The sequence below is a fragment of the Filicampus tigris genome, chromosome 1 (genome assembly GCF_054856515.1).
Source record: "Filicampus tigris isolate MCC_2025a chromosome 1, RoL_Ftig_1.0, whole genome shotgun sequence".
In the NCBI taxonomy this organism is placed as follows: domain Eukaryota; kingdom Metazoa; phylum Chordata; class Actinopteri; order Syngnathiformes; family Syngnathidae; genus Filicampus; species Filicampus tigris.
Genome location: NC_141217.1, coordinates 39,688,099 through 39,704,946, shown reverse-complemented (window position 1 = coordinate 39,704,946; position 16,848 = coordinate 39,688,099). Strand labels below are relative to the sequence as shown.

General features: G+C 43.5%; 1 protein-coding gene across 2 annotated transcripts; it reads left to right on the top strand.

Moving 5' to 3' along the window:
• Positions 1-679: 679 nt before the first annotated feature.
• On the top strand, positions 680-3,912 carry pou3f3b (POU class 3 homeobox 3b). 2 transcript variants are annotated; one of them, XM_086040709.1, is made up of 2 exons: positions 680-2,509; positions 2,910-3,912. In XM_086040709.1, the coding sequence occupies exons 1-2, from the start codon at positions 1,280-1,282 to the stop codon at positions 3,006-3,008; spliced, it is 1,329 nt and encodes a 442-aa protein (XP_085896835.1). In that variant the 5' UTR covers positions 680-1,279; the 3' UTR covers positions 3,009-3,912. The 2 variants fall into 2 exon arrangements, with proteins under 2 accessions (XP_085896835.1, XP_085896827.1); XM_086040701.1 differs by having other exon boundaries at positions 680-2,518.
• Positions 3,913-16,848: the final 12,936 nt, after the last annotated feature.

Below are 16,848 nucleotides of genomic sequence, written 5' to 3'. Positions count from 1 at the left end.
AAGATTAAAATAAATCGGTTTTGTTGACTCAGTCAACGTAAAAACGAAAATTAAACATTTGTTAACATTAGTTAATAATATTCCTACATTTTTTATTTAGGTGCACAATACATTTTATTAGATAACCTGTGTAACAAAATTCCAGAATTAGAAAATATCTCAGTCTTAACATCAGTTAAGGACAATGCAAGCTGTTTAATGAATACCTTGAAAATTGAGCATTATCTTTGTAAAGTTTATTTTATAGATATTGTTTTTGCATTGGGGCTGTACGACCGAAAGTTACAAATGATGCTTCAAAAACAAACAGATTGATTGGAAATCATATATACTTTTTTTTTTTTTTTTTTTTTGCACAAACAGAAGAGCGCACACTTTATTTACTAGCCCGGTTTTGTTTGGGCTACAATTAAGAATAAGCCAATTGGAACAGCCGGAAGGAGACTTGGTGAGCCCGCAGCGAGGCTGCTCGCTCCTGCCAATCATTCCCCGGGCAGCCAATCAGTGGAGAGGAACGGGGTAAACATCCGCGAGTCCTCGTGTTCTCGGGGGCGCAGGGGAGGGGGCGGGGGAGGCGGGACTTGACGGCCATTCAGGGAGAGAGAGGAGGAGAGGGAGAACAAGCGAATGAGAGAGGAGGCTGCTGAGCAGCGCCTTCCACTGTTCCTACGGATTGTACTTCAACTGGAGTTTGCGGTTTGGCAGGTTTAAATATATCAAAACGGAACAAAGAGAAAGACTCCTCACTGCTATAAAAGAAGAGAGAGAGAAAAAAAGAATAAAGCGAGGGAGAAATCTGACTGAATTACAAAAGGACTCCGCTCATGTTTTTTAACATCCAAAGGGAACATAAACTGGGACTCTGTGGACAATTTGCAAGCCTTTTTCTTGTTTCTTTTTTTTTTTTCTTCTCCTGACCACCAAAACTTTGTTTGGGACAACGCTTTTTTTTTCATTCAGAATTGAATATTAATGTCCACATTCTCACCCGCCAAACTTTGCACTCGGACTGCACATGTTTTAAAAGGACTTTTGAGAAGCGGGAGTTCGTATTCGTCCATCTCCTCGCACATGCGGCTGCCCGAATGCTGTAAATGCATGCGGATTTTATTCAGTTTTCCGAAACCCGTCTTTTTGGCGTATTTACGCACGTATGGTGTGTGGCGAGCCATACTTTTTGAAGTTTGAATAATTCATGAGGTATAATTTGCCCACGCGAAAGAAGTGACTGTAGAAAGGGAGGGGGCTATCCAGCAACATATTCATAAGGCTTGACGGAATGGCCACGGCGGCTTCCAATCCGTATCTGGGCAGCAATAGCATCCTATCGTCGGGCTCCATCGTGCACTCTGACTCGGGAGGCGGTGGCATGCAGCCGGGCAGTGCTGCTGTTACCTCGGGCTCCGGGGGCTACAGAGGGGACCCCTCCATTAAGATGGTGCGAAGTGACTTTATGCAAGGCGCAATGGCAGCGAGCAACGGGGGGCACATGCTGAGCCATGCCCACCAGTGGGTGACCTCCCTCCCGCACGCCGCCGCCGCCGCAGCGGCCGCCGCGGTGGCCGCCGCCGAAGCCGGCTCCCCGTGGTCGTCGAGCCCGGTCGGCATGAGCGCCAGTCCGCAGCAGCAAGACGTGAAAAGCTCGGCCAGAGACGACCTGCACACGGGCACCGCGCTGCACCACCGGCCGCCGGTGCCGCCTCACTTAGCAGCCCACCAGACTCACGCCGGGGCTTGGGGCAGCAGCACCGCGGCGCACATCAGCTCCATATCGGGTGGGCAGCAGCAGCAGCAGCAGCAGCAGCAGCAGCAGTCGCTCATCTACTCCCAGCCGGGGGGGTTCACTGTGAATGGCATGCTCAGCCCCGGGAGCCAGAGCCTGGTGCACCCGGGCTTGGTGAGGGGCGACACCCCGGATCTGGACCACGGCGCGCACCACCACCACCATCACCAGCATCATTCGCACCACCAGCACCACGGCGGCGTCAACAGCCACGACCCGCACTCGGACGACGACACGCCGACCTCGGACGACCTGGAGCAGTTTGCCAAGCAGTTCAAGCAACGCAGGATCAAGCTGGGCTTCACGCAGGCGGACGTGGGCCTGGCCCTGGGCACCCTCTACGGCAACGTCTTCTCGCAGACCACCATCTGCAGGTTCGAGGCTCTGCAGCTCAGTTTCAAGAACATGTGCAAGCTCAAGCCGCTGCTGAACAAGTGGCTGGAGGAGGCCGACTCGTCCACCGGCAGCCCCACCAGCATCGACAAGATCGCCGCGCAGGGGAGGAAGAGGAAGAAGCGCACGTCCATCGAGGTGAGCGTCAAGGGGGCCCTGGAGAGCCACTTCCTCAAGTGTCCCAAGCCCTCGGCCCAGGAAATCAGCACCCTGGCGGACAACCTGCAGCTGGAGAAGGAGGTGGTCCGAGTGTGGTTTTGCAATAGGAGACAGAAGGAAAAGCGGATGACGCCCCCGGGAGTGGCGCAGACGCCGGAGGATGTGTACTCTCAGGTCGGCAATGTGAGTGCAGAAACGCCGCCCCCCTCCATGGACTGCAAACGAATGTTCAGTGAAACATAGAGCTGCACAGCAGAATATTTTATATTCAATTAGACTGATAAGACAAAAACAAAAAACAAAAACAAAAAAAAAACACATGCACAGACTATCGCCGGGATAGCAGCCTTTTGATACTGTGATTGTGAGGGAATGTGAATGAGACTGCAAAACAAAACAAAACAAAAAAAACAACAAATGCGTTATCTATTTTTCAGCAGAGAAAGAGAGAGAGAGAAAAAACAAAGAGAACCTTGAACCGCTTTTCCTCCCAACCCCCTTCAGAACAAACGCATCTTCTTCAGGGCCCTGAAATGTCTTAACCTAAAAGGTTCCTTCTGCTTGTTTCTTTCAGGGGCATTTTTTAGTAGATTACTTAAAAGATGCAAGTGAGGCGAGCGACCAGAGGGTGACAACCACAAGTTCATTCCACCAGGTAATTTTGGCGCATTGAGACACACCAAGACTCCCCCCCCCCCCCACAACACACCTCATACCACCATCACCAAGTGTTGTTTTGATGACCCCCTCCCACCCCCTGCGCCTACCCTCCAAAAGAACGACCACTGTCCTGTGTGATGGAGACAAAGGGCCCTGCTTTTTGTACACATTTCCACGGAGAACTGTCCCGCTTTCCAACCAGTCGAAGAACGAAATCCACCAAGCTTTTTTTGTTGTTGTATTTGTCACCCACATTGGAAGGATCAGGGATTTTTTTTCCACGACAAAAAAAAAAAAAAGACCGGAAGTGGACTGCTCCCCAAAAAAACGTCTGATCTCAAAGATCATTTTGCTTTCACGTGGCATTTTCTTCTTATTTAATGGACGCTGGCTATCGTGGTGGTGGATTCTTCTTGTCCCCGTTTCTATTTCAGAGACATTTGACAAAGACTTCAGATGCACTTATTTGACAGGGGGGAAAAATCTAAAAATGTTTTGCCAAGTGTGACTGAGTGGGTGCTGTGGACATTAATGCTGCCCTTTCTAAGCAGTATTCTTTGGTAGGTTTTAATAAACAGCTCTGTCAAGCCGGCAATATAGATCACTAGATCAGATACTGATCGGAATTATTTACTTTATATTTTTCATCAGAATGAGGTTTGTTTTAATATTTTATTCGGAATACCTATGAATTATTCCAAACAGTAATTTATTTTCCCCCCCATGGACTTGTGTGAGACGCTTTCTTGTTATATTTTCTCTTTCTTATTTTATTTTTTTTATTCTGGAGGAGCACAAATCATCACAAGCTGCCGTTGTTGGTATATTTTGATGTGATCATTTGATTGTAATTTAATTTCCGTAGTGGTTCCGTACGAGCTGATTGAGACACAATAAATTTGTTAGAATGAAATGCAGCCATCTTGTGTGTTAAATTGAGGTTATTGATATTATTATGTGTGTTTTGTTTTAATCGGGATGTGCTCTTTTTTTTGGATGCACACATTAACATCGAATGCAATGTTGCTGATCAGCATTTTCGAGTTTTAAAAAACGGATTTGAAAATGGCGATAAAACACTATATGTGCAAAATAATCTCATGAATGTTGGCGTCGGTGCAGTCGCGTGTTGTTTACACGTGGAGCTTCTTCGGGCCCAATAACATCCCAAGTTGCTCTTGCGGCCCATTTGGCGTTTGCACTTGCAGGGGAAAGTGGGAGGATTCGCTTGGATGAAATAATAGAACGTGCGTGGACATGTTCGCCTTTCTTAGAAAGAAAGCGTGTTGTGTGTTAATCTGCTGCTCTCCCCCCACCAGCATTCAATTGAACGTGGAGATGCTGTGCTGTATTTATATTTCAGATCATTGATGAATTTCAACAGCTGCAGTCCAAATTCGGGTGTAACCTTAGGTGGCTAAATTGCTCCTCGTTGTGTTGATTTCCATATAGGCCCATGAAAATGTGACGTGTGAGAAGCACTGGTGTAGCTGAAACACATTCGCGAGTCATGTGTCTTGTGGATTTATTTGATCTATTCAATTGCTTCAACTTTTCTCTCGCGCCACTCGCCAGAACTCACAGAACGTGTCCTTGCGACGTACGGTTTGAATTTCGCGGATGAATTCCCGCACTAGTTGCTTAGCAACCGAATTCAATGATCACATAGCAGCACTTCTTTGTCTCCGTTCCTGGAGATGTGGCACGTCGCGTGGAAGTCAGACAAAACTTTTTTTTTTTCACTCAGCCGCTTTTTAACCACTTACGGCTTTTAGTGCTTCAACTTCTGTAAGATGTTCCATTTCAAGCCCAAATCCAAATAATTGTTGCTTGTGCTTTTTTTTTCGGTCCATTCCCATTGGAGAAAAGTCAGCCAACTTGACTGCGCTGCCAGCCACATGATCATTCTCCACGCACGCACGAGCATGTCTTGCTTGTCCACAAATACGCCAATCTGGTGAGAGATTCAAGCGGGCCCGACACAAAACCAGCTTCAAATCTCATAATGGGTTTTGATCCGCCTATTCTGCAACGGCTTTGGCTTTTTTCATGGCTCCCCAAGCCTCTGTTGGCAGCGGCGTGTGCGTTTGCGTGGGTGCGTGCTGGTGAGGCCCAAATAATCGAAGAGGCTGTGTCACACCACTCTGCTCCTATAAACGACTTTGTCCGTGATCCGGGGGGATTTCTCGCGCAAAGCAAACTTATAATTGCTGGAAATATTTCAATCAGCCTCCGTCAGGAAGTCACTGCTGCGCGTGTCATAAGAAATAATTACCCCGAATAATATTTTATCTCTGCTCTTAAGCAATAACATCCAATAAAGGCCATGTCACACGACACGACGTGAATATTAAGCAGGGCCAATTAATTATTAGGTCCTGATAAGGTTGATTTCGGCTCACTATTATTGAATAGATATTTAATTATTCAGTATTAACCTATGGGTTTACATGTCATCAGCACTTAGATTTTTCAGCGTCTCCCTTTGGAAATACATCTGTATTTAATCCACGCGTGCAAGCATGAATACTAATTATTCCAAGTCCTCTAAACAAACAAAGAAAACAATGCTTAAGACTGCTCCTATTTCCATTCATTCTTTTTTACTGTGCCAGAGTTGTTTATGTATCAGCATCATTGCACGCAGATCCATAAACACTCACCTCCTGCCAAATTGTTTCACATTATTCCAGCATTAGCGGCAGTAATTTAAATGACCACTAGCATAAATTGTTGCCTGTCATGTTGGAATTGTTAACCAATTAAAACGTAATTTACCATAAAAAATGTTTGTTTAAAATAAATCCCATCAGACACGCATTGCACGTAATTGCCATCAATAATTTAAACAATTAGTTTCACTGTCGATATATTCACGTTGTGTTAATATTGTTGTTGCTACATGAGACATGAAAACAGACGGACAAACGAGTGTCTTCTCAGGTGGAATTTGGGCAGCGTCAGGATGTTGTAGAAATGACGTGATTCTGGGGGTTCCTCTCCATCAATTGTGAAGGTCACGGAACATCTACTCCGTCTATCTATCTATCTATCTATCTATCTATCTATCTATCTATCTATCTATCTATCTATCTATCTATCTATCTATCTATCTATCTATCTATCTATCTATCTATCTATCTATCTATCTATCTATCTATCGCGAAGTGCTTAAATTCGGTCGCAGCACTGCACGCGTTTAAACTTAATGAAAGCGATCAACAAAACAAAACAAAACAAAACAAAACAAAACAAAACAAAACAAAACAAAACAAAACAAAACAAAACAAAACAAAACAAAACAAAACAAAATCTCCGATCCGTATTTTTCTCCCAAACAAAAACCGAGTACCAGTAAAAGAAAAGTTACCGAACATCTAATGATTTTGGAGGATTATTGGATTTAAAATCAACATTTTATTCAATACACATTTACTTGAGTTCTTTGTTGAACTCCCATAATCGTATATTATTTATCTGCTGCAGTTGTGGCGCGTGTCGTAATGATTTTTTTTTTAAATAGCTATATTTTTATAGCTCATTATATATTTTTATGAATTTATTTATTGTATTCATTACAATTCATTAAAACAAAAATACAAATATCAATCATCAATATCATTAATATACAGCATTTTAATAAAGATAATCCATAAAGACCACAATTAAATTTGGAAGAAACCGTAGCACAGGAAATCTGTGACCCTGCAGCGCCGCCCAGTGGCCACTTGACGCGAATTGACAAGCACATTCATGTACAGTACTGCTTTGAATAAATTACATGACGAGGTTGTCATTGTTAACTCCCAGTATTTAGTTGCAAGACATGTTGCACACTTTTTGATTAGCTATTGTAAAAAAAAAAAAAGAAGAAAAAAAAGAAATGATAATAATAATATTCATCCATCTATTATCCAAAATGCTTCTCCTCACAAGGGTTGCGAGCGGGCGTGCTGGAACATATCCCAGCTGCCTAAGGGCAGTAGGCGGGGTACACCCGCCAATCGCAGGGCACGATAATAATAATAATAATAATAATAATAATAATAATAATAATAATAATAATAATAATAATAATAATAAAATATACAAAACATTTTACTGTTTTTAAGGTAAAGGGGAGGGGGGAGTCTATGTTTGATTTCTTTCTGATGTAAATGTTTGGTGTTTTCAGGCTGCTTTGTTTCTTTCAGTCAGTTCAAAGGGGTAAATAACCGCCTGATGATCTCCACAAAAAGCATCGACAAGGTATAGTCGTTGCCAAGGGAACCAGGAAGCTAGTTAGCGATCTTTCATATCTTCTCCGGTCGAAACAGTTGTGACTGCTCTGCTCCTCACACGTGATGGAAAGCTTTGACGGCAACGACTGATTATGTGATGAATTGTATTATAATATACAATAGATCTGTGGTACTTCTCTGCAAGTTATGATCAGTTAAAAAAAAAAAAACAATGTAGAAGCGATGCAGACCAAGAACACCTAAAATTGGTAAGAAACATCAACAATACGTGGTCATTTCCAATGGCTATAAAATAAGATTCCAAAAGTTGGGGTTTTGTTATTCAGCTGACACAATTACACTAATGGGTGTGCACCTTTTTGAAGTATCATTTGTGATATGAGATCAGAGGCAGACACAACATCTAATGAGCTCACACATTGATGCACAATTTGAATGTACAGTATTTAACATTCTGTTTATTATTATAGGGCAAAGCACGACAAGGCAGCTTTATTTATATCGCACATTTTCACATAGGCCAAATTTACATGCAAAATACAACATTTAAAGGAAAAGGGGAAAAGGGGATTGAAAATATGTTTTAAAAACGGAATAATTTAAGACATTTAAATGCTAAGTTGAGGCTAACTTCAGTTCTGTTGGCAGTTTATTCCATTTGCGTGCAGCATAACAGCTAAGTGCCGATGCATCATTTTGCTTTGAACTCTGGGCCCCACTAACAGCATTTTTGCATCATACTGAGAGTTATTTATTTCCTTACCAGTTTAATTAAATTTCACTAATATGTTTAAAATAGATCTCTATTCCTCCAAAAAAAAATCTCATTGTTTTATCCATCTCAGGCTCAAATTAAGTTTTAGTAATAGTTTAGAAGTACTTCTGAGTAAAAAAAATAAAAGGCTCATATAACATGAATGTGTATTGATTACGGGATTAGCAATTAGCTGTTGCGAATCTGCAACACCTGCCTGGAGAGGGTTAAACTGCTCACTAGGTGAGCTGAAGCCAATCTCAGCTAACTTTGGGCAAGAGGCAGGTTGCACCTGAACCACTCAATTGCAGGACACGACATATACAGAAAAACAAAACGTTCATACTCAAATTTAAAATAAATGAAATGTTTTGACAACTTAGAGTCCTGAGGGTACCCACGGACACACCACACATGAGCGTCCGAGTCTGCATTCGAAACCACAAATGTTGATTTCCAAAGTAGTTATCCAGCAATCTGCCATACGTACACATTTTAGCGTTTCACTCACGACGACATTGTGAGGGAAATAATAACTACAATATAGCCCGTCACAAAAATGAGTTTGCAGAGTAAGAGAAAAACTTTAGATGGATTTCTGGGATCCATTGGTGCAGGTCTACATTTTGCTGCCAGTGCAGCAACCATCCCAGATGATGACATGTCCCAGCAGACAGCATTTTTTCTTCTCATCCTTTATTTTTGCGGCGGGACAGAGCCGAGGGCTCTGAAAATGACATGTAGGCTCCAGCTGGCTGGCTGGGGACCATCCCAACAGGCTCGTTGGCCTCGGTGACTGTTACCTTGGCGACAGCGGAGGGAGGGGGAGCCTGATACATCAACAGCTCTGATGGCTTTGTCAATACCGCTTAGATCAGAAACCACGCCGACCTGCTGCACCCCCCGCACACTTCGACTGGTGACACATCACATGACTAATCGTTTGAATACATGGACCACTTCTTCCATCCGTCCGTTCAATTCCTATTTTGCTTGTCCTCATTAGGGTCATGGCAGAGGTGGAGCCTATCCCAGCTGACCATGGTCACGAGATATTGGCCCCACCTTGGACTCGTTGTCAGTCAATTGCAGGGCTGAATTTATCGTTATCCTCCAAAGTCTCATGGAGAGCAGAGTCCAGAGGGCTGCATTGCATTGCAACAGCCGAGGTCCATCACAAAAGCAAATACAATCATCACAGCGCAAAACAATGGACCAGTAAGTAGTCAGTCTAAAAGACAGCAGTTACATTTATCGAGAGTGGTTTTCTCCGTTCATTAAAATCACTTTGAACAGTACAGATACAATTCAAGTAGCTGCAGTACTTTTGAGAGTCTTTGCAGGATGACAAGGTTAGAATCCGCAAAATGAAATATTCTCCAACGTTGCATTGCTGATGCGCATTGTATTGTTTTGTCTCGGCGCAAACCTGTGTAGGCTGTCTACTTTCCAGCCAGAGTATGATGTGCATGAAAAAATATAAGTAAATAAATAAAAAAAAAACAGCGCACCGACATTCCAATAAAAGTTGATCTATGGCTGCAAAACTCCCAGCAGGAAATATGCTGTTGTGGCCGTTCAAGCATACAAGCTCCTAAATGACATTAAGAACACATTTAGACACACACAAAAACATTTGTGACAGGCGGAGGTGTGGGTGCGTGGATTAAACCGATGCTACAGAGAAAAGCCAGCCGGCAGAAAAAGACGAGGTGATGGAATTGAGAGCACCCGGGCCGTCTCGCTCGGTATCTCATTAACCAACGCAGAGGGCAGATTGGAAAACATGCACCAGCTCCGTTTGCTGGTGTAACCATTTCTAGCCGGTGGATTGAATAGATTACTAATGAAGGGCCGCAGGTACTTGCAGGTTAGACATTAGAGACCTGCGCCTCAAATGAGTGTGATAATCCCCCCAGTTTCCAGCAATATGTGAGCAAACGGATGCTGGCTTTGGGCTGGTGCTGTGATGCGGAAAGACTTTCCAGGTAATCTTGGCCTGGTGAGGAGCAGCAAGCGCAGAAAGTGTGAGGATGAAGCTCACGATTCCTCCAATCTGACCAATCCTCTTAGCGAGACGCAGCTCCTCTCAAGCGTCAATGTTTCCTGCTTAAGAGGAAGGAGGTAAAGAGACGACGGGCACTTTTTACTATCAAACTGCGGCAACATCTGCTCAGTGTGCACAAACGTACAAAAGCAAACACGGGGCTTGCTTGCACGCAAACAGTGGCGCTATCCGAGTGGCTTCCGCCGCCATTGCAAAGCTTCGCGCACTGAAATAAAAGTAATTAATTGGTGCTATACACCAAGGACATAATTATCCCCCCCACCGTAACTGGCACATATTTAATTACCAGTAATTGTTCCCCGAGCATCGTTCAAAAGTGTTGCACACCAGACGGTTCTGATGCACTTGATACTTGCGTACAACAAATTTGTGACTTCGACAACACACACACACCATGATCACCGCTACTATGCCTAAGTAGGTCTTTCTCTCACACACACATCTGTACTTTGTTTGCCACCTCAGGGTGCAAATTCCTACCTATGCTTCCCGAGGTGTTAATGCCTGCCAGATTGGGGTGAAAGTAATTTGAGATCATTCCGCCACAAAGGCCTCAGATACTGATTAACTCAGTGGCTGCTTTCGTGCCAAGCGGTGTGGTCCCGTTTAAAAGTAGCGTCAGGAGCTAAATGTAGCCTCGGGGCGGGCAGAGCCAGAGGCTGCAAAGGCGCCCTTAAACATGGGAACGAGCTTTAATAAGTAAACAGCAGAGGCCGAGAACAGTGCTCTGATCAGCCCCCGGTACGCGCTATTAGCTGATTAGCCCGGCCGATTGGACCTCGTAATTGCGGCGGCTTGACCCCCTCTGGGCAAATATTTCATTTTAGTGCTTTAACCTTTCTACATTGTCAAATTGCACAGCCAGATGTTAAGGAGCGCAGTGGTAGTCCTCGGCCTTCTGATCAACGGGGAGAAAAAGCTTGCAGGTTTCCTTGTTCATATTGGCCCTGCTGATTTCGCTCAGCGGTTTCCTTCCCTGAGAAGTTCTTGTCCCGTCCCCCTGATGTCAAGTCACGAGCGAGGCATATCATTTCAAATTGGCGCAGTCATTAGCTGTGCTCAGGAGATCAATGGCAAGATCAACTGTGCATATTAACCCTGCAAACAGTCCCTCGCTCCAATAAGCAGCGTCATTTGTCAACCGTTAAGGTGCAACGCCACTCCAACGTCGCTTCGTAAACAAGTAGAAGGGATGTAGGGATACGTCTATTTGTCTCTCTTTGCTGTTATGGATAGAATCAACTAATTGGGATGAAGCAGAAATCATAACAAGGATTAAAAACAGTCAACTATAGCACATGTATTGTCCTTTATGGACATGGTAAACCTTGGATTTTTTTTTTCAAGCAATTTTCCAACAGGAAATAACATATATACTGTAGAAATAATTTCCGCTAGGATATAATGACACAGTTGAGGTGATTTTTTTTAGTTATACGAATGTAAAAATAAGTCAGCCGCTTTCAAAAGTAAAATACAATGTGTCTGGTGTCGCATGTGAATGTAACTTTCATCGCTTCCGTCTGCACTTCTTCAGTCTTGAGGTTGTGGTTAGAGTTGGGGGGGATTAGCTTTTGAGGGGTTTTGTGAGGAGTCTTCGAAAATGTTTTTCCTAACATTATGTATATACAGCAATTATGATTTGTGACCTCACAAGTCAACTTTTGAACCGTAAGGGACTTTCTTCCGGATCTTTCTCCAAAACAAGTGATTGCTGTTTAAATACGTCCACATGGTGATGGCAAAACAAATTTAAAATGTTAGGTGAAGAGAGTAATTTCCCAGATTTCATCCACTGGCTCACCTGTTTGTCTGTTCATGCGTTTTCTGCAGTTTATTCTGTTCTCAGTCACAGGTGAGCTTCAGCCTATCCGAGCCGACTTTAGGTAAGAGGCAGGATCCAAAGCGGATTGGTTGCAGGTTAATTACAGTGCACATCCTGAATAAACAACAATTCGCACACACACTCAAACCTGAGGACAATTTTACAGACTCTCCATCTAACCAAGCATGTTTTTAGTACGTAGGCGTAAGAGCCTTCTGACTGTGAGGCCGATGCTCTGACTCAATGAGTTATATTGCCCCCCCAAAAGATTGTTTGTGTCAAAGGGAGACAACCCATTGGACTTGTGACATTTTTTCCAGTTAAAACCCATGTGTGTGTGTTTTTTTTCATAGATGTCCAAACTCAAATCGTAATGAGAATATGCGCAAATGTTTGAATGTTTGGGCCCTTGGGGACCGTATTTTCGAGCAGACTGGGTCTATTATGGGGAAAAGGTTCAGGGGATGAGGAGGGCACTGGGATGCCGGATGTTTTTCTTCGGTCATTCCCAGACATTTGGAGAAGTCTCGGGTTTCTCCCTGTCCACCCTCCCAAGCAAATCCTCTTCCTCTCCAATGAGCCAGGCCCCAGTTCGCCCAGTCTGAAATGGTTTCCTTCCTCTCCAGGCGTTCAAATGAACAAAACACTGTGAGAGAAGAAGAGGAAGGAAAGTAGTCATGTCATCTCTCCGACCCAGACACAGACTGGAGTAGCCTTTCAGCTGCTGAGAGGAACTCAATACTGTGTGTGAGAGGGCAAGGGGTGAGGCGGGCAACAAAGTGGTTCCAGGTGAGAGATGGATGTGAATGTTGGGAAACACTTGGATCAACCTCTTGGAACTTTGGTGGAAGGTCAGATGGGTACACGGCTTTTGCTGTACTGGATGTGGTAGCGTTTTGGGGCAGAACAGATTCCACAAATGACTCCTTCTGCAAAAGCATCAAATGTGTAATTAACAAATACTAAGGAAAATTTCATCACAACATTATCGATAGTCAACTTGTGGGTCTTGATTTGGATCTGGACCCGCATTGAGGTAATATATATATATTTTTTTCCCCATGTCAACCACCCCCCCAAAAATCCTTTACAATATTATATTCTATGTGCTTCCACTAGTCTAAACAAGGCATTCAGATTGATATTGTGTTTGTGGATGATCTTGTCTGTTGAATGCACCTTCCTTTTTCTTGAAAGTCACTTCTTTCTCATGATTTGACCAATATCAGCCTACGGTCTAGTTGTTGGGGACCCCAGAATGTATTTTACCTGCTAAAGAGGAGAAAAAAAACAGCAAACAACAACGTAACGAACCGCAGGGGAAAGCCTTTACTTTTGCTCACCTTCAACGTTCCAAATAACGTTATCTTGTAAACTGTGCATCCGGTTCATGGAAAACACCTTGAAATAAAAGCAAAACTTTTCACGTCTCATTTTCTCAAATGTTTTCTGTCGTCAGCAAAGATCAAAGAATTGACCACCCTGTTCCAATAATTTGGGCTGGAGTGCATTTCTTCGCAATTTTCCAGAGGGGAAAGAACTTTATGTTTGCTCTCTTTTATTCCAAACTGTCAAAGGCTGTTAGCTGCAGATACAGTGAACCCGAACGGGGCTGAGCAGGAGCAAAAGTTCCGGTCTGCTCAGGCGGCACTTGCCCCCATGGAGGCACTGTGAGGAGAAGGCGGTCTAATACCTGCAGACATCTATGGCCACCGCCCAATCTGTTGCACACGCAGTTCATTTCACGCGCTGCCAGAAGTGCTTTGTAATTATCGTGATATTGATGAGGCCTGATTCCTACAGGTGATTGCTGGCAGTTCAGCTGCCTTTACGCATCTCAATAAAATGTCTTTATCCATTACTGATGGCAAATTAATTTCCACACGGGGACAGTTCTCTCTAATCTGCACATTACTATCGTCACTGTGCGCGCATGTGCGTATGTTTGTGCAAGAGTTGGTGGATGATGAAAACGACGTTTCAGCCTCAGTGTGTCATTTTAGCGGACGACTCCTTGTGCTTTGTTCACACTCGCACCTGCCGCAATCGGATCCACGCCGCCAGTCTTTCCCTGAGCTCTTAACTTTGTCCAGTACTTGTGCCGAGCGCCAAAATGTATGCATAGCTAAGTGTGTTCAAGATGTCTGCTAAGTGATTTGTGGTATAAATGACCACTTGTAATTGAATACAGCATCGCTGTCTGGCAGCGTGGTGAATCCCCTGCGCCGCAGCACTGTGGGTAAATAAATGAGCATGAGCAAAGTGGCCATTTGAGTCTGCATGTTTGTGGAGGAACCATAATGGATTCTTTAGAGCCGTGAAGGGTTTATAGTCATGTTTCAGCATGATGGGCTTATCCCTGCGCTAGGCGCTAAGGATATTAGGGAATCAGCGTAAAGCAGCATGGAAATGACGACGGGAGCAAAGCCTCAGCTTGCCAATATTAAAGCCTCCGTCCTCGGCAAAGTGGGGGAAGGAGCACTTGGCTGAGCTCCACGGTGTGATATCCTCCATTGTGATATGTTCCATTGCTGTTTTAGGCACACAATTAAAAGGGTGCCACTCAATTTAAGAGAGAAGGGGGTCAGTGTGGCCTATTGTGCAATCCCGCCTTTCCATGTGGAAATCAGCTGCAAGTCCTGGATGGGTGCCATCAGCCTCATATGCACTTCAAATGATTTCGTGTTCCACAGCAGTGCACTGCCTTCACTCTCCGCCTCTCAGTGTTTACCGGCCATTTTTAACAAGGGCTATCTGCTCATCAACAAAAAGTGAAATTTGAAGCTTTCCTTCCAGTCCACCCACGACAAGTCTTCTGTCAGATGAGGAGCGATGATTAATGTCCCAACCCGCACCACCACTGTGAATTAGAGAACACAGGTCGAAACTATTTTTCTTGGTGGGCAGGAGGACGCTCGTGGCAAAAGAAGGGGGCAAACACCGTTTATCATCCAACTGACGACAGGCCCGCTTGAGGCAATTCAACCACAACGCCAAATCGACTGGCACCGGCCTGGAGTCAGTGCCCCTTCACTTTGATTAATCTTCCCATGTTCCTGTTCCAACTCTATCAAAGTAATCTAAGAGAAGACACACCGCATTGATCTGTAGACACAGCACTCCGTACCATGCATGCACACAAACAATACGTATACATAACATTTGTACATACACATAGAGGCCATAGTCAGTGGGAGTGACGAGCCCTGAGAGTCTCTGGTGCCAGAGCAGTACCAAATGGAACATTCCGTTTCTATGTGTTAGAGATCTTTTCAGCAGATTTTTAGTGGTTAGGTTGTGAGGAGGAAATCATGTTTTACCCTTTGTACGATGGACCGGGATGATGGCTGCAACTGATTTGAATAAAACAGGAACAGATTTTTCGTCTGATGCATTATGTGCCCGGTTTTCTTTGTATCACATAAACACACGTTTTTTTGTTTTTTGTTTTGTTTTTTAACAAGCGGTCATGTTCTGATGTGGACTGGCGAGCGCAATGATTTCAAAGGCCGTAATAGTGAAGTGGCCTTTGTGCACCATTACTCTATTGTTGAAAAATGTTTTGTTTCTGCATACAATTTACCGTACATGCTTGATTTGCTTTCTTTGTCATTTCTGGCAGTTTTGTATTGTGGTCTGCATGCCATCATGTGCCTGTTATTATCCAATTTACAGTGCATTACTTGTTCTGTCTTTTTGTTAGTTGGAATGCCTTTTGGAGGGATGTAATTGCATGTAATGCTCAAACGTATGAATATTTTGAGGAAACATCTTCAACACTTTTCTACCTAATCTATAACGAATAAATGATACAAAAGTCCCTTTGCCTTCTTTCAGACAGATATGTTGTCATATCTATGTTGTCATATATGTTGTTGGCACTTGGAGCTGCATTTCATGTATGAAAAGTGCTATATAAATAAAAAGTGACTGATTGATTGATATATGAACACATAGTGTACATGGTCACTACTTTTATAGGATGTTGAATGCCAGATCTGAGGTGATTATTGGTAGGACGAACAAGAAGACATCTGATGTGTTATTAAAACCATAATAAAGGCAAGTGTTTTGCTATTCCGTCCTCACAATAGATATGAATAGGTACAGTAGCTACACCATGCCCCTTTGCGCCTAAGGCAAGACTAAGCTAGTGGGGGCAAAGTGTCAGCCATTCCATATTTGTGGACGGCGCGGAAATGAAAATAACGACACCTGCGCATTGAGCTGCAAACAACTGCACATAATGCCATGCCATCATAACAAGAAAAATAGAAAAACTTTCCATAGATACGAATATGTTTTGGCTCATTTTTCATTATTCAATCTTGTTCAGAGCTTCAGGTCTATGAGATTCAGTAACTACTTGGCTATTAGCATAACAGTAGCGCGAGCTAGCAGCTTTACGGCCAAATACCAGACCATTCGCTAACAGCAGCTGTAGTATAGTTGTACAAGCAAGTACAAGTAGAACAAGTAGTACTACAAGTACAAGCAGCAGTAGTATGAATAGGTGCTACAGATATAGAGTATACAGTATGAGTCCAACGTGAACTGTTGCTACCTTCTTAGGTTGATGCACAACAGTTTCATTGTACCCATTTTAGAACTTGTGCGAATTGCAGTAAACCGTATTCTAGTCTATCTCCACGGAGTGTGTTTATACAGGAGAGAGAGAGAGTCGGAGGGAAAGAGGTGGGGGGCAGAGAAAGGGAAACAAATGGCTATTTGATGACTTATTCAGTTTTGATCCTTTAATCTGATAATATGTTGTGAAATTATTTTATTATCTATACATTATATGTATCTCTTTGTATTCTTTATGCATATAACTATATAGCCTACATATAACAACATAGCTATGTATATGCATATATGTAATGGTTGAACGCAAAAGATTCCTTGGCCTCTGGACCCAAAGGATAAAATAACAAAAATTGCAGGCTACTTTGGTAGAAAGCCCTT